A 22,786-nucleotide genomic window follows, 5' to 3' on the forward strand; every position below is an offset into this window, starting at 1 on the left:
TCAGAGCTTCAAACATCCAGCACATGATGACATGAAAATGACATTCAAAAGGGATTCGAATGAAGGAACCAAAGGATCTTGCCAACACTGAACTAGTATTTCATTTTAAATATTGCTCCTATTTTTAATCTGTGTTATATGTTTGTTTGCTTTTTCAGACTTGCCTCATGATTTGGTTTGTTGTTTTATAAAACAAATATCAGTATATCTTAAACCCATAACATCCAGAAATGTCACTCACCGTGGTACGCTGCTTTCCCCAAGCCAGTGCAGATATGAAACTCTTAGGGCTGCATCTCATGGTTATTCTAATGCTTTAGTTTACAGATCCTGTGGTTTCCTGAAAATGTTCCCAGGCACAGGGAAGAGGTTGTTTACTTTCACTTTGTTTTATAAGATTTTTAAAAAAAGAAAATAGGAAGTTTTGTAGCAAGACGGTATAAATAGTTCATAAAAGACAATATAATTCTAGACAATTATTCTTAGCCAAATATACAATGTGTCAGAAGTTTTCTCATGGATCCAGGTTGTAAAACCTGGGTAGAAATATGTATCTGACTCAGTGACTTGAAGTGTGTTTTATTTGTTGATCATTATTTGTAACAACACACAACTAAATGACATCCACTTCAGAAGAAGAAAAACTAAATATGATTAAACATTAATATTAATGCAGTTATATGTACAAAGCATTTTACTGCTGCAGTCCAGGGTTCAGTGGTTTCTAATCTGAGGTTCAGTATATTTTCAAATGGTTACAAAAAACATTTTAGGAACATACAATAAATGATGGTGAGCTGAAAATTTTAACAGTTATGAACAGCATAAATGGGGCACTCGGAAATTTCTCGAAGGGATATGAATTACAAATCACAAATGTTGCAAACCATAGGTTCAATCTTTACAATGCCTTTTATTTTTTAAAGTAAGCCAATAATGTTTTTTGTGTGTGTAATATAAGAATCTGAAAAATAGCTCTTCACTGGCTGTCAAATATAGGAAAGTAAAAAGTACAATATTATATCTGCAATGTGGCAGAGCAGAGAAAGCAAAAATGAAAATACGTGAGTGCCTCAAATTTGAAGTTAGTAAGTAAGTAGACAGAGACAGAGTGACTGACAGACTGCGTGAGACAGGTGCAGAGAAGCAGGCATGTCCTCCGCCTCATCTGCATTCAGCAGTGCCATTTCAGAATAGCACACACTTAAAGGTGGCAATAGTCACATGTCTTTAGATGTAAATCCAAAAACCAGATGACATGACAACTCTGATGTCTCTAATCCGCACTAAACCCCAAATCTTTGATGCATATGCTGTGTGAGAGAGTGCTGTGTGTTTACTTAGACAAATGGAAATCTTACAGAGAAATCTAAATCCAGCCGAAGAACAGAAACGGGATAATCTTTAGCTGTGGAAACCATCACGATCAGTTCATCTGTTCCGGAAGATCTTGATCAAATGCAGCTCTGTGCAGAGGAGGACAAGAATAGAAATAGAGTTTTGCTCCAGTGCTCACAAGATGTCTTTCTCAACAGTGCTGCAGGAGTGGTGAGGCAGAGTCTAAATCCAGACTGCAGTGATTACACATTGTTGGAGTGTGTAGCATGTGGGTTCATGGCCTTTTCTTTCTCATTTACATAAAAGTGCAGTCTGAAATTTCTCAGGTCAGTGCTGTCAGGAGTGGGTATTGTCTGAGACTACTCTCTTGTTGTAACACTAAAATTAAAAATAAATGTGTGTCTAATGCAGTGTGTGTGCCACAGATTGAATCAGCCCTTGAGGTGTGATTTTGATTAACTCATGCTGTCCCAGATTCTTTTTGATCCTGCTTGACTTGACAAGCTGGCTGCATTCCGGAGATTTCCTGGCTTCCCCCCAAATAATCTGCCTGCAAAAGTCACTTTTGGTTCCAGTTTATTCATTATTTTTAGTTCAAATGTACTGATTAAATATGACAAATTCATAGATGGATGGATGGACTTACTCTTAGTGAGCTCCTTCTGCTGGCAGCCGAACGGAGAATGGTTTATAAAGAGATATTGTAATAATGTAGAACTTTGCATTCAATGAGCTTAGAAAAAGGCCAACCAATATTTAAACACTGTATACTGCATATATATTCTAACACAAAATATAAAATATTAAGGATAAACTCTCATGAAGTCCATAAAGACTAGTTCAGTGTTTACGCATAAGGTTGATGGCTGTTTCACTATTGTCATGTGAATTTGTAGCTTCCAGCAGGAATAAGTTAGCTTAGCTTAGCATAAAGACTGAAAACCAAGGGACACTTCTAGCCTGGCTCTGTCAAAAGGTTAACTGTCTGGCAGCAGTTCCTGGTTTAACACTTTTGGTTTGTTTTTCAGCATAAAGAAAACAATTAATTAGTGAGCTTTAAAGTGGGCCGTCCCAAAACCAAGATCCATTTAAGGGCCGATGGGATTCATAACTGTCAAGAGGGTCGAGAGAAAGTCTCTAGAAGTTGCAGAATAGACTCAGAAAAGTACCCCCCTCATGAACAGTTACAGTTACAGTAAGTTACAGCTAAATAAAATAGTTGGAGGAGCCAATCATGGAGATTTCTCACCTGAATGTGTTGATTGAATGTGAAACTTTCAGCTTTCTGGCCTGTTAATCTAGCTTTCTGATTCAGTCTTCTAGCTCTCCTATCATTAAACACAGCACCAAACAGGGGGTAAACATAGTTAGTGAGTGGCCTGTGAGTGCAGTGGAGCATCTAGCAGATAAAGAGACAAACATTTCCTCAGAAGTTGTCAATATTGGACTTAGACTTGCCAGGTAGCCAGAAAACAGCTCTGTATGACAAATGACAAGGCAAGTTCCAAAGCATCTCTGCTAACAAGTAATGATGATATGACCGTGTTGTTTTATTTAAATTGTATTGATCAAAGCTAATCTACTTCAGCAGGACTATTTGTGCTGATAAGATTTGATTAACAGTATTTAGTTAAACACTGAATGGTTCACAGAATATTTTTGTGACATCTGTGACATAACATTGCACTTTAAATATGAGGAAAGAAAAGAAACAGAAATATCTCCTGGAAAATACCTCCTCTAACTTTAGCAGGAACATTTGAGTTCATGTAATAACCATCACCAATTGAAAGAAGCTGATTGACACATTTGCAGAACCTTTTAAAATCCAGCTGACTCCAATAGTGACATCCAAAATAAGGTCTTAAATGAGAATAAATGGCTTTAGAGTAAATCATAGCTTTATGCTATCGCCTGAGGCTAAAGGTAAACATGTTTGCATTAGCTTCTATTGAAAATAAATAAATCAAGATTGTGATCACTGATTGATTCAGTGGCAGCTGATATCTGTTAAAAATGCTTATGAAGCTCTTCCACCGAGTTAAGTTTTTAAAAATGTAAAAGCAAATAGACTGCAGTTGATTCAGTCAATATCCGTTGTCACAATTTAATCTGATTTACAGGCCTCTTCATGGGGCCTCATCCATCACTGTCAAAAGCTAGTTATGTTATAATCGATAAAATGTCAAAAATATCTACAGTTTATTAGTTTATTCTGATGCAGATTTATTTAAAATTATACATTTTTGCCCATTGAGAGGTGTGAATATTTTCTGAAGCCACTGTACCTCAAGGAAAAGATTAGCTGGATTTTGATATTCAGCTGTAACAATAACCATCATCTGTGGCATCACTTCATCAGTCTGCACTCAATAACCCATAATGACAAAGTTTAAACATGTTTTCCCCATCTCAGTATATTTTTAAGCCGCAGCTGCTCAGGCAATGAGCCTTATGTCTTTTTAAAATGTTTTTAATGCTGATGATTCAGTTGAGTGGCAGATACTGAAAGCTGAAAGCTGAAATATGAAATACTCACACTCGCTGTTTCATCTTTAAAATAGAAACCTCCAGGGAGGTAGCGTGTCCAACACACTGATGCAGAGCTGCACTTATCAGTATTTTTATATTAATAAACAATCAAAAGATGTGATGAGAAAAATAATCACCATGCCAACTTTAAGTCTTACTGTGTAAGTGCTGTGGGTAACCTGATCTCCCTAAAAATGGTAATAAACAGAGCATTAAAACTCTGTTTTTTTATTCAGATTTTTTTTTCAAAGTGTGTCTGATTTTTTATTCATCCTCTTGATTAAATCCTGAATAAAACTACTTAATTTCATTTTTAGTCTGATGTTATGAATGGATTTCCACACAAGATTATTATCGGTTCTTAATACAGTATATTTACTGATTGTATCTAAAAGTACCTAATGCAATGATTGTTATCAACAACAGTAATAAACTTACTTGCAGAACAGTGCAAATCATGTCTACTGAAACATGTCTTTTCAACCTTTTCATTTTGAATCCAGGCATCCACCTCTTTTTTTCCCCATGTGGAGTGTTTTCTATGTAGCAAATCCCCACTTCCCTATTATGCTCTTTTACTTCCCATACAGCACAGACAAATATGCACAAAAACAAACAGATTTGTCAGATGGTTCATTTGCATAGGGCAAAGCATTCGGGCGCAACATAAAAAGGGCAAAGATTAAAGTTACATCTGCATCTGTGGGCAATTACACCCTGTCAGGTCCTTTCAGTTAACATGCTCACCTATGGTCGGAGGCCTGGGGATATCTGAGAATATGTAGCTTAGGACTTGTCACCATGGCAACTCAGTTACAACTCAGATTCACACTCGCAGAAAACAATTAACGGTGACATTTATCCACATGTGAAACATTTTGGCTGCGTTGTGAACACAGATTTCACACCCACATGCATTGTTCTGGTAAATCTGTTTTTCTGCTTAAACTCTCCCTCTAACATTGTTGGCTCGCTGCAGATTCTAAGTTAAGAGTCATTTCATCTTTGCCAGGATTTATATTTATTTTCACCTGCTTAGACTATTCCCAGTTTGTGTTCTCTGAGTTGTCCCATACGCCCTCCAGCACCGAGAGCTCGACAGCTACCTGTGGCTCACCTGCAGGAGACAGAACACAGAAAACCTCTTCTCTGGATCCTAAGAGGCATTCAGATACTCTCGCTTCTGACAAAACTGTTTCCTTTTACCATATGGTATTCAAAGTTCAGCTGATTCCCCTTATCACACTGTGACTTCTGCCAGGAATGTATTGCTAAATGTTTTATGTTGCCACGTCGTGGGGAGAAAAATAATGACAAGACATGATGGGTTGCCTCTCAGAACCTGCTCCCACAAGAGGCCAAAAGATGAATTATAGAGGTTAAAAAAGAGAGAGTGGCATAGATTTTATTTTAAGAATAATTCAAATAATACAATTTGAATTATTCAGCAAGTATGAAGCCACTTTAGTTTAGCATAAAGACTAAAAGTGTCATATCTCATTGGTATAATCTGAATAAAAACATAACATTTTACCTTTTTATGAGGATGTTGACTGTGCTGACACCATATTAGATCTTATCTAATTCCTAAAGAAAAGAACTATCGTATACAACAAAGTGTCAAATTGTGGCTTAAAAACTACAAAATACTTAGAATACCATCAATGTGTGAGCGATGATAATGATAATGTTGATTACAACCCTGCAAATACCATTTAGGACAAAAAACCTGAGAGGTACGAGTACAGTCGTACACATAATTTATAATTATGTACATTTCATATAATTACAGTGCACATGCAGAGGGTCATATAAAAACACCAAAAGTGCTATAGTCATGTATGTAGAGTTAAAATATATCGTTGGAATTGCATTTTAGGCACTGTTGTTGTGTTTTACCCCTTTTTCTGTCATCTCACCCAATAATGACATTTAAAATGTAATTTGTGCAATGTAATTTATAAGATTCATTCTCTCTAAAATGTAATCTTTTTACTTCCTTTTACCTCAGTAGTCAGTCTTATACTTGCGTATTTGTTTTGTATTTTATGTAAATATTCCAGATCATAACAATAATGTGATGATGTAACTCGTCACCTACATATAGATATTCCTTAGTGTAACAGTTTAACAAAGACAAATACAAAATTGTTGGGAGTCCAGAAACAATATTTTTCTTGGACACATTTTCACCTCAGGAGGTATTTCTATTACCCAGCAGTCAACATCATGTTTCCCACAAATAATGCACAGTGCCCTTCTGGTTCGTGTAGGTTTTATGAAATTCTGTTATATATATATATATATATATATATATAGTGAAATCAGATCAGTGTATTTCTGGAAAGTTTAAATTGAAGAAGCAATCACAAAAAAAAAAAGAAGAGTCTCCTGTTATAAATTGCTCACATCAAAACAATTTTCATGACAGTAGGTCCAGAAAAGCAGGAGATGTACCTGTTAAAAGTCAGCATTTATTTCCCTTAGCAGGGAAAATCACTGTAATTTTGCAAATGCTACATCTCAAAGGGAAGACAGACATATTATCATCCCCGGCTTCATGGAAATCAGGCTGGCATTTTTTCTGAGATATTGCATGTGACTCATGCTCAGACAGCTTCATCACTGTGGGGTACAGTTGGAAGTATCTTTTACTCCAGATTTATAGGGAATTTAATTCTCTGTTGTGTACTCTGTACCAACCTAAAAAACACCTTTCAAGTCATTTTGTGGCACAAGAGGATGTGCTAAATCAACAAGAGTGATAAATCTATGCATGATAATAAAATATTAAACCGATACTTTATCTACAGTCAATTTAAAGCTGAAAGCAGTGTTTGGAAAGTGCATCAGCAGCATTAAAGACAAGAGTTCAACTAAAATACATTGTCTGTGAATAGGAATATTGTTTTGGTGAATTTCTTTGAATAAAGTTTGAATATGCAGAAGTGCTCTTATTGCATATATTAAGGTTTGTTAGTGAGGGAGGTCCTGTTTAATGAAAGTAGGTTTCCATGTATATTTAATGCCATGGTTTGCCGAGCTCTGCCTGAACGTGAATGGTAATGAGGACTGGCGTGTTGGAATCACGCTGCGCCGCTCATCTTCTCCCCAGGTGCCAACAACAGACTGAACAGAAATACACCCGGTTTCGCAGCTTCTGCATTTATTCTTACAGATTTGGACTTTTTAAATGCACTTTGTTTATATTAGCCTGCATATGTCTGTGTATTATCCGCTAAAAGGTAAAACTAAGGTGGTTCAAAACACAAACAAATGAAGAAACATCTTCACTAATTTAACATGTAGCTTAACAAAATGTGCTGTAGTTTGAGACCTAAATAAATATAGGAATGCTCTGAAACACCAGGTTGACAATAATTAAGTCAACAATAGGCACTTTCCCATTGCTTTTGTAACTCATCACTTACATTAGAATTGCATTACCAGGTGTTCACAAGGATGGTTTAAAAAGGCTGAGCCAGGGACAGCCAGCACTTACAGTCAATAAAACCTAGCTTTGGAGTTTGATAGATCCAACAGGATCCCAGCTACACTAGAGGGGAAAGTTGAGAAAGGCTCAATATAAGCCAGTCACGATAATCTTGTTTCCAGTAGAAAGAAAAGCAGAAAGTTGTGGAGTACTTCATGATTCACAGCAGTGAGCAAAAGCTGACCGTTACTCAGTGTCTTATAACACATCTTTAAGATGTTACATCAAAAAAAAAAAAAAAAGAAAGGCAAAACAAAAACCAATTGAGAAAAAAATTCACTCTTATGCATCATTGCATGTGGTGATAGCAGGTACGGTAGAAAACACCCTAGTACTACAGAGTGATCAGAGCACAGCCACTGTCAGCCTGTGTGAACGGACAGGAAGACTGATTAGACCAAAGTTAGCGTTCATCAGTAGTCACTGGACTATTGCTTTGAGACAGAACTGAACATATGTGAATTTACAGTTTCTTGCAAGCTGGCTCCCCATAAGTATTAGAAAAGAAGCTTCAGTTTTAACATTCAGTTTGAGAATTCTCACATCGTATAGTTCAACAGAAGCATCTACATATTTATGGTGTACAGGGAAATACGAAATTGTTTGAGGCAAAGTCAAAAGTAACTCTACGTATCACAAACCACAGAAGCAACTTTCACGACAAGAGTTGTTATTTTTCCCGGGAAACAGCTTTGGTTTTATAAAACAATTTGAGTTTGATTCGGTGCAAACTGCACAGTCGTTGGTTGTGTTGTCTGAATGTGGACTACATTTTGTTATAGTGCATGTGTTGTAAAATTGTTGATATTTCTTCCTTCTGTTCTGAACTCTCAGGGACACAGAAAAAAAATTGTGACAATCAAAAATCTATTTCAGATTGAAAGCTGACTCCAGTCCTTTTGATTTCAGTGACAGCATGACCCCTTTTTGTTAAGATTTGAAGATTGTGCCTTTCACAACAGAAGAAAAAGGCATTTGGACTCACTGGTGACATCAGTTATTTTACTGTTATATATTACAAAGATTTGAAATATTTACATTTAGAAAATAATTCAATGTATTTAAGATTTTCCCACAACTGTACAGCTGAATAGCATAATAAACCTACAAACCTGAGACACTAAAATAACATAATTATCGCAGGGACAGGTTCAGAAAGCTTGCTACACGGTAGCAAATATGAACAAAGTACAAAAACATATTGGACCCATTACATCTTTTTAAGTCAACGAAAATCTGACTGTACTGTATTTACCACAAAATATACTGAATATACTGCCTTGTCAAATCTGTAAAATACTCGCCAACTATGGCTGATCCTGTATGCAAAATAAAATGTTTAACATTTACGATGTGATGTCGACCGCTCATCAGGGGACATCCTGGTGCTTGAAATGAACGTTCTCAACCATGCTCCGTTTGCCTTGTCCTTTTTTTTCCCCCTCGTGTGCACACAAAAGCGACAGCTCCATCAGTCTGCTATTCATCGCGGTGTTCCTTTCTGCAGTCGATCATAAGGAGCTGCTAAACAGCACGTTTGTGATGAACCATTTTTGTCCAGTGCATTTCTGCAGAGCCAGTTGGTAGCCGAACTCATTGTCACTGCTCACTACAAGCTCTAGGCATCTCTTTGATTTCCTGTTCTGAATGGATCCTCCCTGAAAAGATAAAAAAGCAAGCTGGTTTAAAATTGTGCTGGGCTGCAGGAGAACAATTTGCCCGCACAATATAACTTGCCTCCTTTTAAACCCACACTGCTGTGAATAGACAGTGATGTGAGCTGCCGAAGCACCAAAAGCTATGGGCGTTTTGGCTGATTCACAATACCATTCTCAGTGGGCCCATCAGATAGCATCAACATGGTTTCAAGGCAAAAACAACAGAGCAATTGCCAACGCAGTCATTAGCTTTCTTACAGGCGAGCCCAAGCATTTGAGAACACTAGGTGAATATTCTAAATAAAAAGAAGAAGAATGACAAACACAAAACAGAGCTGAGACAAACATCTGGGGGATGAGTAGATGGAACAACAGCATGAAGACCACCTCTGATCAAGTATTGTTTAAAATCGATTATTTAAGTCTTTGTTATGGAGGAAGATGGGAAATAAGGAGGCTGGAGGAAGAGCAAAACCTTTAGTGCAAAAAGAAAATAGGTCCAACAGGTTACAAACTTTAATATGACAGCTGTCACCAGAGTCTGAACACCTCATCAGCTCAGCGAAAATATTCCAGCATTTCCTGATGAAATGAGGCAGGATTTTCTCATTACAGTGTCAGGGCTGACAAAGGGCAAGTGACTAAAGAGAAGGCCTTCACCATTCAACACAGAGCGGAGAGAGCTGTGAGCAGCAAGTTCTTTCCAGGACCATAGCAGGGAGGCAGTGGGACAGCTTGTACAGGCTGTCGGCTAAATTATTCTTTTAGTAGTGCCACAAAACTTTGGCTTATCTGCGAGGTCCAAGAGGCATTTTTATAGGTGACAGATTGGTAATAACTGCTGGAAGTGGGCATTTATAGACAATTATGCAGGGATGGCCTGAGCCAGTGCGTAGTGAATGCTATATGTGACATTAAACTAAAACTAAAAGTCTGTTTCACATCCTCTGTGAAATCTCTATTCAGCGATGATAATATTCTATTATATTTTATGCTGTAATGACAACTACACCATTGCCATGACAACTGAGCAACCCCATCTGCTGAAGATGGCCACAAGATGTGATTGATAAGAATGTCAGGCGTTTGTCTCTTAAACTGCATTTTGCAAAGTCAACAATGACACTTGCCTAAAAGGTAAAAGGTAAAAGTCCCACCACAGAATAACACACACACACACACACACACACACACACAAACACACACACTAAGAGACACTTCAACATCACATCCTAAACTTGACAAAAAGATATCCATTTTGAAATATTAGAGACTCGATCAGATCCTGGCAATGTGCACAGCAGGAGATTGCCTAAGCAAGCCAGGGTCTTCAGTTTTATGGACAATAAAACACCTGTTTAAGCTCTATTCAGAGACGTTCCTGTTCGGTGCATTGTTGATTCAGGGTTGTGTCAGGGTAATTTGACTCTAATATACTTGCTTCTAAAATATTTGTTTTTAATTTCCAGGTTGTTTCAACATGACCAAATTTGCATTGATGGTATAAGAGACTGGGAACCCTGTAGTGTAATATAGTAACAAAGTGCTGACTGCTTATAAAAGGCAACACCAAATCTAGTCATACGGCATATTTGCAGTAACCTACACATACAGTGCAAGTCTGTTCTCTTGTAAGTAACGCTTCTAAACACTTCTAACCAACCAGCATCAGCCAACTTTGTGTCTGTTGTTTTTTTTGGTCCAGTGTGTTTCAGCAGGGTACTGAGGCATAATAGCCCATAATGAGCCTATTCTACCCTCAAAAACAAACGTTGACAAGTGAGAGGTGAGATGTGGACTTTATTTGAAAGTGTTTTCAAGAAATTCCATTTGGTTTTATTAGCAAATAAAGGATGAAGACCACCGAAAATGGTTGCACTGGCAGTGCATTGTTAGTTTTTTTTGTCCTTTTCTATGGTGTTAGACCACATTGTTATTTCATTTAGAGAGTTTTTTCCTGTTCTGAGACACCCGAGACACCCGAGGCTCTGAGGCTCTTACACTACAGGAGGTGTGGAAGAGTTCAAAGAGCGATTCAGAGAGAGAGAGAGACAGACAGGAGGAAACGTGAGGGACAATATCAGACTTTAAAAACTTGTGATATAGAGCAGGAGTTTATTTGCTTCACCAAGCTATCTGGATAAACTAAACCTAGCCTCATTCGCTTAGTTCATGTGAGCTGATTTCTGAACCTTTTTGGACTTCTACCAGTCTGTACAGCTGTATTTCAGTCATAGATGCAGATATTATTCTGGCTCCTGCACAGAGAGATGACAACCTGCCAACAAAACAAAGATTGGCACATTGCTTCTGGAATCAGGCGAAACAGGCACAACATCAGACCTGTTTCGAAATCGCCATGTGGGTGATAACTCAAAGTAGGGCTGTGTGATATGATCAAAATTTAATTTATCAAGATTATTAATTGCATTACCCAGTAGTGAGTTATATAAGAACAGAGCATATTTTCTATAAATTCACTGAAAACACCACTTGAAAAGGCTGTGTTCTTATTATAATTTAAAATATGTACCTGACCAAAATGTGCTTACTCATATTTGATTATTTTTCTGCTTAAAATCCATCTGTTAATTATATTAACCATGTCACCAAATGAGCTGCATACTTTTGTGGCTTTCTTCCACGGATTACCTCCGTACTCTTAAACATGATTCTTTTCATAAGCAGAAATAAATTTGTGGTGTGTCTTATGTGGGCACAGGTCTGCTGATCCTGGAGCACAAAGGCTGCAGGCTTCACCACAAAAACATGTACACTGTTGATTTTATGTTGCAATAAAATAGAGCAAAATATTAAACAATTTAAAACAACAGATGTTTTGCTATCATCACACAGTATATGTGGTCATATCTTTATAGCCCTACTACAAAGGTCTGGACCTAAAGCAAAAGCCTGTATCCCTGCAAATACTCTGGGATTTGTTAAGCTAAATCTTTTACATAAAATCTTGGTGCTGGTTTTTAAATCAACCTCCAGGTGTTGGCTAACAAATGTATGTGGCATGTGGAACTTTTTTTGTTTGATTGAGGATGGTGTGGTTTTGCTGGGTTTATATTAACTATTCTAGAACAACAAGTATTTGATACAGACAAACGAATAAGACATCACCCACACATACTGTACTGTATCCCCGAATCATACAAGCAAAGAAAACTGCAGAGTCCAACCCACTGATTATATGTTTGCTTTAGTAATCAGCACCTACAAACACATGACTAATGTTTGCAGGCGACATGTCATTTCTTCCACAAATCAAGGAGCAAAATCACTTTTCCATGCGGATAGTTCAAGGTTTTTACAGCAGAAGAAGGAAGTGAAGCATTTATCACATTTCCCTGGAATTTTTTTTTTCCCGTTAACGAGCTTTTGGCCAAGATTCTGCAACATTTGAATAGATATTTCAAAAGAAATCTCTCCTATTTGTACAGTGCTTCGTTTCCCAAGTTGGTCTAACTGCAAAAAGGCAATCTGTTTCTGTTTGAGCTTGACACTCAAAATTGTGTCAATAATTGATGCTTATTTCAGAAACATGATATGCTCTAGACTTGATAATATGTCTTCATCCCACTTACTAGATTATACAAAGTTGGCTAAAATAATCACTTAAACTAGGGCTCTCTAACAAGTTAGTTCAAGTATGTAAATGTTTTTAAACCTCTATCGCCCATTACATTGTCAAATAAGACACCAACCTTTCAGCAGCCAGTACAGAGGTAATAGAATATAGTGCTCATTTAAATAAGCAGTTAATATGAAGTAGATTGAGGACTGTATAAGGTCGGAACAAAATCCATCATTAATACTGCACTGGCAGCTTAGCAGACACCAATATGAGGTCTTTTGAAACTAAATCAAAACAAGCTGCAAATCCAATTCCCCCACTGTCATGGGCATTTTGAGAGGTGGCTGCTTGTTGTGTTAAAATGCCGCATGAAAGCACAGAGCTGCTAATGAAGAAAGACAGTCATTATGTTTCAGTGATTCCCTTCCGTCTAAATGAGTAGCAGGATTGAAGGGAACTCCGGTCAAACAGTAAATTAAACCTCTTGCATGATTAAAAGTTGCGTCCACTGATGGTTTCGCCATCACAACCAATAAATGACCTTAAATGATGCAGAATGTAAATATGTGTATGGCTGTATCACATGTTGTCACCTGAGTGAAGAGCCACTGGAGCTTCATGCGTTTGGCTGCAGCATAGCTGCACTCGACGAGGCGAGGTCTGCTGTTCACATCCACCAGGCACTTGTTGTCGTCATCGTCAACGGTGGGACTTAGGAGTCCCACGTGGAACTGCTGAGTACTGGTGTAATACACATTCTGCAAGAAACAACACACATGGCTGTCAACAGACTATGTAATGCTAAACACAGTGTCCAGTGTGTTTGTATACAGACAGCTGGGGTTAACATAAAGACCCTTCCAGAGCACAATCATACAGGTTATACATCTATGTATGAATACACAAAATATGTATTCGTAAAGCTATCTGGGCTGAATGAAGGAACAGGAAAGACAAGGCCCATATTAGAAGCCTGGCATTAATCCCTGAATGGTGAGAAAACCTGACTAATATTGCCCTCTCTGGTCCAATCCCTCCCAACCGCTGAAACCTTTTTAACCACTGAAAATGAAACATGTTCTGTATTCGGTCAGAAAAGGCTTAGTGGTATCAGCAAGTTGATTAGATGCACAGACACTGCTGTCCTCTGAGTTTTGAAGGGGCTGAGGAAGAAAACATCTGTTCTACTAAATGTTACCCCAGAACTATAATTGCTACTTTAAAATGTTTGAATAAAAACATGATAAACTTTCTTTAGGAAAACAATTCATTTGTGAAGATGATTTTATTTTAATGATTGGTTAAAAATATACAACATCGAATTGACAACGAACAAAGAGGGGCACATCTCCTGCCAAATGAGTGCTTTCAATTGTAATTATTCTTTTATATTAATAACACTTTTACTTTTAATGGAGTCTTTTTTACAAGTACTTTTACTAAAGGATTTAAGACTTGGCCTTCTTCTTCCACCAGCTTTAAACAAACAAATTAACAAGAAAATTCAAGAGAGGACAAGTAAATTGCTTGTAGAACCCAAACATAAAAGCACCGGAAGAAGACACAAAGATTAAATTAATTTTAGACTAAATCTGGAAAGACAGGTGACAAAACTGCAGAACTTGTACTAGTTCAGTTAATTGACATTAACTGTCAATCAACCCTCGTATATTTTATTTAATGAAGCTTATTGTGCTGCCTGTCTTACATTTACACTTCTCTTACTCTAATTTTAATTGTCTAAAACGCCTCCTGCCTCCTTCACACCAGTCTTTAAACAGTCTCATGAGTGTGATTGCCTTTTTTTTTTGTTTTGTTTTTTAATTTTCGATGCTGCTCATTTTTGAAGCGACGCAGGCTGCCAGGCCATGTGTGGATGAAGTAACTATTCTTGCTGTGCTTAAGTCAATATGTTTCTTTACACTGCTTGAGCTGAAGTGTTGTTCTGCATGTTTGTTGACAACGTGCTCTTGTAAAGTCAGCCTGGTGTGGGATAGTAAAACTTGTAATACTCCTCCTTTCATGTGTGCCTGTAAAATAGCTCTTTGATGTACTGTATTTACAGCAACAGCAGCAGCAGCAGCTCCGATACAAAGTCTAGCTCTCTCCCAAAGCACCATAATGGAAAAGAAGCTGGCACTTCCATTTTGACGGAATACATCAAACATTTGCAACGTCTTTAGTATGGATCTGTATCATTATAGACGCAACACAGCGTCTGTTTTCTCTTGATGATGTAAAACTGAAACCTAAAAATAGAGCAGACTAGATATGTCTTGCAGAGGAGATCCCTAATCTCATTAGGAATGCTGGTGCTACTCCAATCCTTTGTTTGATATGACTGGATTTTTGGGAGATTTATTGCACATAACTCATCTATAATTAGCAAGTTTTATCTAGGTCTCAGAAGAAGTTCATTTGTGAGCGTTTTAAGGACAGAAGTGTTAATAAGATGCTACAAGGTTATACAGATTTCTTGCTAAAGATTTCTCCTGAATCAGTTTTAATTTGCACCTTGGTGTAAATGTCAATACAGGTGCATCGGGTGTGAAACATCCAAAACATTCATTCATTGAATTGACTGGGATAATGTCCGATCAAGCTTCACTTTATAAGACAAGTGCACAATTGTCACAGCAAGGTTAAACAATCCCTGAAAACAATCTGCTCAGACATAATGGGATGGAGGGATCGATACGAGCTGGAGGAGCCTGAAGAAAGTAAATGATAATCAAGCTGTGCTAACATTTGAAGACACTTAAACTCCCTGTTGTGTGGGCTGAGATATTTCCTGAACTAGTATTCCAGCGATAGGCTTTTAGACAGTGACTAATGAAAAACAATTGATATAATCGTGAGGTTTATTAGCCCGTGTGTCTGAATCTGGATATGATAATAACAAAGCAAATCTTTGGCATTAAAATGAAGAAAGCTTGAGACAGAGACAAATGTTCAGGTACAATCTAAGTGAAAAAACTCGATTTCCCAACGTGTTTCATCAAAATTGCGTCATTTCATTCAGAGCAGGATTCAGTTAGGACATGCCACCTCTAAACGGATGTGTATGAAAAACTGAGGCAAGTTTAATATGTATTTAAAACTGTTGAGGTCTGTTTCTGTAAAGGGCAAAATAAGAAACCTGATCCTATTTTATGAGGTAAAGCTCCTGAGTTTGATTGAATCTGAAAGCAGCGGAAAGGCGAGCTATTTTTCTTCCTGATGGAACAGGTTTTATTGAGTAAGAAAAACCTGAGATAGAAGATGGAAATAAAATATTGAGGTGATATATTAAAGTTGGCTATATTCTACACCCTTCAAAAAACATTGATGCAGAAAAAGAGAGAAAGGCTCAGGAATGCTCTAACCTGAGGTGTCATCCCATGACAGAGATACAGGATGGGGACGTTGTCATTGTCGGGGCCCTGGTCTAAACACAAATCATTCTTCAGAGAGTTTTTCAGCTGAAAGACAAAGAGAAACACACACAAATAAACAAAGGAACAAAAGATCTGGTTTGCGTGGAGCTATTAGGTTATATGCCAGTGTTAATATGCAGGGATCAGGAACTTACAGAACTGTGTTATGGCCATTGTTTTTTTGTTTTTTTTTTGGAAATAGTGTATTTTAGACACAGCTTTTTCACTTTCATTCACCAAAAGCTATGTTTACCTTAAATCCATCTTTCCTGACAGGCCAGATTCCCCTCTGTCCTCCAGCAGCTGTTTGAGAAGCTATTAATTTAACATATGCACTATTCATGAGCACCTACTATATTCTGATCGGCTGGAGGCCTCCCAGCCAATATGACCTAGGGAATAATACAAATTCTTGTCTTGTCTTTGTCTCAGGATGAAAGACATAAGAATATGTAACAATTTGTGAAGGCTGATTTTCAAATGTTCTAACTGGAAGTAGTTAGCTTAGCCCTAGCACAGATGTTGAGTAACAGAAAGAAACAAGTACTGACTGTGCTTGTTATAAATGTGGTAAAAAGCACATGTCCACCTCTCTGCCTTGTTGTCATCTGACTACATAACGGAAATTATGTATGAATAATACTACACAGGGGCGGCCACCTAATATTCTTGATTTCATGAGTTAGTGTGATGTCACAATGTGCACAGTTTGGAAATCACTTACTAATCACCTGTGAGGCAGGAAGTTCTAAACTCAAACATAAAAAAGAACACACAGAGATAAAATCGTGTTTTTTCTGCAAAAGTAATTATAGTTTTAGTGTATTAAAAACTAAAAGATTGTGCTATTGTATCATTTACTTTGTGCTTGGGCTGGTCTATAACTTAAAATAAAAACTGTATATATGTGCTCTGAAAGAAGTTCCGATAGCTAAATGATTCCTTATAATGTGTGATGTCCAATCCACAGATAAAACCTACTGTGGAAACACAGTGAGAGTGGAAAAGCTTCATCTACCACCCGCTCTCTTCAGCTCTGCAGTACATTAATTCTACTACAGTGGAAAGAAATTATTATCCAAGCATTAAGTACTGCTTGCTGTGAGGCTTTGTGTTGATATGAAAATGTATCCGCATGCCCGTGTGAGTTTGGACAAGCTTTACAAAGCATAAAAGAGGAAGATGAAAGAAGAAAGATGTTTATAATCCAGAGTATCCATCTAATGCCAGCATCAGACGGGCATCTTCACAAGGATTCACATAAAAAGAATATAAATATTAAAGGATATTTGCAGAAAATACAGATGAAATTAGACCTTAGCAGGTTCAAACATCTAAAATGTGAATCTCTAAATCCTTATAAGTTCATTTTCACTTTATAAAAATGTAAATGAGAAACGTTACGCTTGATGAACACAACTCAGACTTTGAAGCCCAGAGGGTTATTCATGCATGTCATGACAAAGGTCTGTCTGATTGCGAGATACAAACTGCACCATAGGGAGCTCCAGGTATGGTGGTTTCTGTGAGAAGTGAATTAGGTGAAGATGTAAGATCAGAAGAACACAGCTAGGGATGATTCAGCTCCCCTTGGTTCAGGAGATATCTGCTTCAATCTGATAATCAGTGAATCCACAGGCAGCAGATGGTCCCATGCAACAGCTCAGGTCTAAGCATTTCTAGTGTGTGAAAAACAATAAAAGTGCGACAGTGTATGACACCTGTAGGGGGAACATTAGCTTCCAAAGTCACAGTGAAGCAAGTTAGAGCAACTTTAGCTTCTGCGATGTGACATTTCTGAATGAAAAACAACATGTGCACAGGGGATAGTAACAGATTTAAATGCGTGCCCTGTGATGTGATTGGACTAAATGATGGAGTGACTACCAAATACAGAGCCTCCATCCTCCGCTGTCATGTTGTAACTCCTTGAATGACCTTGAGGGGCAGTCCCATCAAATGCATGTTACAAATGCAGAATAATTTGGTCAACCAACTCAAAAAAAACGACGTAATGAGGCCAGCCCACTTTCTATCTACATCTATACACAATTTGTGAGTTTCTGCAAGAAAAAAAAGCCCCCATACTACATGGATTGCAGTGCACTAATGCCGAGGTCCTTGTGTCATTGTGTATTAGGGTGCATCACAGTGCTGCATGGTGGGAGGCTTGTGGAAATAAACCTGTTTGAAAACAACTATGATAGCCAAATGGAAAGACTGCCGACTGCCAGCATGCCCTTTTGGCATGGTTTTTCTAGCTTCTCTGACTAATAATATTCTTTTCTAACACAATATGCCACATCAACAACTAGATATTTAGAGTATGAATCCATCCTTCATTACAATCAAACAGAAAAGTCTTATTCAGTAACCTTTTGGCCGCAGCAAACCTTCTCTTTGTGAACTGTTTGTGTTCCTGACTACAGCCATCCGGATCCCAACAGAGGGGATTAAAATGATTTGCTTAGGCATGGTTTAGCCTCGTTTTGGCTTGTGCAGGCACTGAAGTGAATTTGGGATGAAGAGCGAAGCGGCAGCTTACTACTCCGTATGCAATGGTGTCACTGTACATCCTCATCTCAGGGTAGATGTTGACCAGGTACCAACGGAAAGTTTTACACTGCAGCCTCTTCCTCAGAGCCTTCCTCTCTGAAATGTCGCCAATATCAATCCCTGAGTCCTGGATTTAAACACACACAAACACACAGAGACGGGTGCACACAAAGCATTAAATTGATTAATTGTGGTTCAGGAAGAAGCAAATCAGGTAAAAGGCTGTTGAGGAGCATTTTGCAGCCACTTGATGTGTATTTGAATATACTCTATAGGATTTTGATTTCTTCCTTTCAGACTTGAAAACAGTTTACTGTAACATTGAAGCCGCCACATCACATAGTAAGGACCAGTCTCATGTTACCAGAGATGGAAAGCACATCACAAAGGGGGGGGGGGGTACGTTTATAGAAGCACTGAAATGAATTGAAATTTGAGGTACCTTTACATTATTTAATTATTTCCATTTTATGCTGTTTTTACTTTCGTCTACACATTTCTAAGACAAATGACGTACTTTATACTGCATTTTTATGACCAGTGTAATTACATTTCAGATTAAAACTGTACATTACTAAGATTATACATTATAATACATTGATTAAACCATGGGCTCCAAATATATTTATATGACTTAATGGTCATAAACCAGACATCTAACAGTTGTTAACTGTTCCACTGAAGAGACATTTCATACTCTGAATGTCTCACATGGTTGCATTAAATATCAGTTTAAAGCCTAGAGAGCTAACATTATCCAATATTTCACAGAAAAGTGAGGATTAGAGGTACAGTGAGTCCAGAGCCCTAGCTCAACTAACTATGACAGTAAAATGCCGCATACATAAAGATGCATCATTAACTAAATAAATATATATTTACAGCAAAATATACAAAATGTTTAACATAAATAATTGAAGCAAATTTTTATGGAGAGTGAGTTGTTTTGCTTTCGATCAAGTACATCTAGTTGATGCTAAATCTGTCACTGGACCTTTGTAGCTACATTATGCTAATTTAATCATCTTTTTCATTCATAGAAATACACCTCAAATCATCCTCATGTGGAGAAGTGCTATCAAAGGCTTTTGTGACCCAGGCCCAGACTAAACAGCCTGGCAGCAGTGCAGAGATTTTCTTTTCTCAAGGATTTTGACCAGAAGCTGCCTAAGCACAAAAACAAGGTCAACTTAGGGGTGGGAGCTCACTGCTGTTAATCATCTTACAGCAGGTCTACCGCTCCCCTTGACCTGACACTATAGATGTCGCCATGAGTGACTCTCAGGATGGCCAGTTCCTGATCCCACCAATAAAAGGGCAACAAAGGAAAAAAAGAAGAAGAAAAGCAAGAACAAACCTACAAAGTTTGGTTTAGATCAATAATTCATACTACAGATATCTGTTGCAAAACTGTAGTAACTGTAATTTCACAATGACTTATAGAGCTGCTATAGAGCCGCTCACCAATTTGAGCCCCAATAGTCACACATTGTAGTTTTAAAGGTACAATGTGCAACTTCAGCCCGGGCTAACTTACCACTCATCTCTACCCAGCTCTCTTTCTCCCTGCTCGGATACAGCTTAGCTTCGCTGTTTATGCTCTGCCACACTCTGCACGGTTGTGAAAATTTAAATAAAAAAGTATGTTAGGACACTTATTGCTCTAGCAGAAAGTGTTGCTTGTCTCTATTCAGAAGGGTGAGTCTCTCTCGAAACTTTTACAAGTGAATATCTCAGTGCTGCTGCCAGTGCTGTTCAATAAATCTGTGTCCCAGGAAGTAGAGACAGCACCTCTCCACAATAACATAAAAGTTGGAGCAGGCTTCTATTGCATTCTGTAGCTTTAAGAAGATTTGTCAATGCAATTTTTCCTCCAGTATTGCTGGTACTTTTACTGGAGTTTTAGCTCATGCATTGCATATGAACATATACTATACCACATGTTGTCCACTGTATCGCATCAAATGTCATGAAAGAGACTTCTCTCTGTAATAACAGAAAAGCTGTAGTGGGTGCAAATGTTGCTGACAGGGCTCTCAGCTAAAAAACAAAATAAACTGAGATGGGTGCAGGCTTAATATGAACAGGCACTGTGTTGATTTTGACACCCTCAGAGGTAAATTAACACTGACAATTTTGCTGTGTATTTCATTCAGGGGGCTAAAGCGGAGGCTAAATTTCATGCTTCTTGGGTACAGCCTCTGTTAAACGGTTCATTATTGACTGAATGAATTGCCTGCAGATGTTCGTCTATTCATAACTTGGATTTACATATTCAAGAAGATTATGCAGCAGAAGAAAAAAGCTTCAGTGAACAAACATTTGACTTTGCCTTTGAGGGACTCTACATTTAACATAAAATGACAGTAAAATTATTAATTTAATTTAATAATCTCAGATCAAGATACAATAAAATATACAAATTCAAAAATCCCTGAAATATAAAACTAATACAAAAGACAAGACAGCATATAGTATACACATTTTCTAACAGACTGTGATGTATTTTGTGCGATACAGTTGTTGACATTGCTGATGTCTTTATTCAGAATCCCGGATAAAGCAATAAAGCCTGAAATGAAGACATTCCAAAGAATAAATTGCCTTTCTGCTAAAAGAATAAATTATGTACATCTTCTTCTCTGTTCATTTTTCTTTCTGTATTATTAATTGTTATGTTCCCAAGTCACAGCTGTAATCCAGTTACTTCTTTTAATTAATCTTTTATTATCACTCTGTGCATTGGATTTTTAAAAGCTAATGTCAGAGATTGGAACATTTTATTGAATCATAATAAGTGCTTATTTATTCTGTGGCACGTACTGTATTTTGTATTTCAGGCCATTCTGTAGGTGACAAGAAATCATTTCATTTGAGGCCTCTGGCAGGTGTCGGGGCCGGATTCAACTAAACATCTGTGATGGGGGAAGAGTAGCTGATAACAGATGACACTCAACCCTGTAACATTTAGATTAAATGGCTGCAGAATGGAGCTGCCTGTTGGTCCTGTAGATTTAGGATGATATTGTCGGATATTGTTTGTCCTCATATTTGCGGGCTTGTGCATCATTTTTTGGCATTTGACTAGCATTTCTGCATGAATGTTCTCTTTGGATTATGACACAAAGGGAATCACGGCACACAGGTAACATTTAAAAACTAAACAACACAATGAATCAAGCTTTGTCAAACTGATGCTCTGTAGCTCTTTTCGTAGTCATGTCATTTCTATAAGGATAGAACACAGTGACAACTATTGTACAGTATACTGTGATATGCTCACTATGCAAAGCAGACAGGTTTTCTTTTTATGGAGCTTGTGTTTTTTAAATGTTTTATTTTTATAATTAACATAATATCTAATTCACATTCAGCTAGTATAAATCAAGAATACATTTTTTATTTAATTATCAAGGAGGATGCAAACTTTGCACTACTATAATTTTCATTATTTCACTCTCCTTATCCATTTTATTTAATTCTGATGATAAAAGAACATTTGCACCAGCTGATTATGCATTAAATATTATGTTGATGAAGAAATTTTATTTTGCTTTTTCTTTTTGTCTTTCCAAAACAAGAGGATTTAAACTTCTGTATCCAACTGTATTCTATTGAAATCAAAATGCACCAATTCACTAACATCTGTAACTTGCACCTGAAAAAAAAAAACAATAAACATTATCACTTACCTCCAGCGGAATATTCCAGGCCATGTAGACATGGCTTTTAAACTCATCCATCCACACCTCTGCAACTCTGAGGGCGTTTCGCCGCACATGAGACGTTAGATCCTCCGTGTAGGGTTTATGAGCACGCTCAATATGGGCTATTCGAGCACAAGGCAAGACCTCAACACTGCCGCCACACTGCCACACCTGGTTTTAAACATTACAAATGAAAAAAGAGAAGAGAGAAAATTGTAGTTAATCTAAAATAGCTGTACAAGCACCAATTGTGCTTTTTTTTCCACTTCAGAGTTTAAGACAAGATTTCCACAGGTAGGTGTTAGACGTGGGAGCTTCTGTTGAGCAGTCAAATAAAGTTTGTTTACTCTAGAAAGTAAAAAGTTTAATTCTTATTAAAAAAAACTATTGTACAACTTATTTGTTTCATTAACTTCAGTCAATACTTTGCCTATTTGTGGCCTTTTTAATGCATCTGTTACTCAGGCTTGACAGCAGTTTGGGGACCTCCACACAGTCAGTGC

At 37.5% G+C, this 22,786-nt stretch overlaps 1 protein-coding gene across 2 annotated transcripts in view; it reads right to left on the reverse strand.

The window, feature by feature from the left end:
• Positions 1 to 562: 562 nt before the first annotated feature.
• The window catches only part of galnt18b (UDP-N-acetyl-alpha-D-galactosamine:polypeptide N-acetylgalactosaminyltransferase 18b), a 77,735-nt gene continuing 55,511 nt past the window's right edge, over positions 563 to 22,786 (reverse strand). The window contains exons 7-11 of one of the 2 annotated variants that reach the window (XM_067496475.1): positions 22,269 to 22,454; positions 18,566 to 18,703; positions 15,970 to 16,065; positions 13,198 to 13,362; positions 563 to 1,466 (exon numbers count right to left, since the gene is read on the reverse strand). In XM_067496475.1, coding sequence (XP_067352576.1) covers positions 1,455 to 1,466; positions 13,198 to 13,362; positions 15,970 to 16,065; positions 18,566 to 18,703; positions 22,269 to 22,454 — 597 coding nt within the window. In that variant the 3' untranslated portion in view covers positions 563 to 1,454. Of the gene's footprint in view, positions 1,467 to 5,364; positions 9,022 to 13,197; positions 13,363 to 15,969; positions 16,066 to 18,565; positions 18,704 to 22,268; positions 22,455 to 22,786 lie in introns of those variants that run through there. The other variant, XM_067496474.1, reaches the window with a different exon arrangement.

Source organism: Channa argus, chromosome 2 (genome assembly GCF_033026475.1).
Source record: "Channa argus isolate prfri chromosome 2, Channa argus male v1.0, whole genome shotgun sequence".
Taxonomy (NCBI): domain Eukaryota; kingdom Metazoa; phylum Chordata; class Actinopteri; order Anabantiformes; family Channidae; genus Channa; species Channa argus.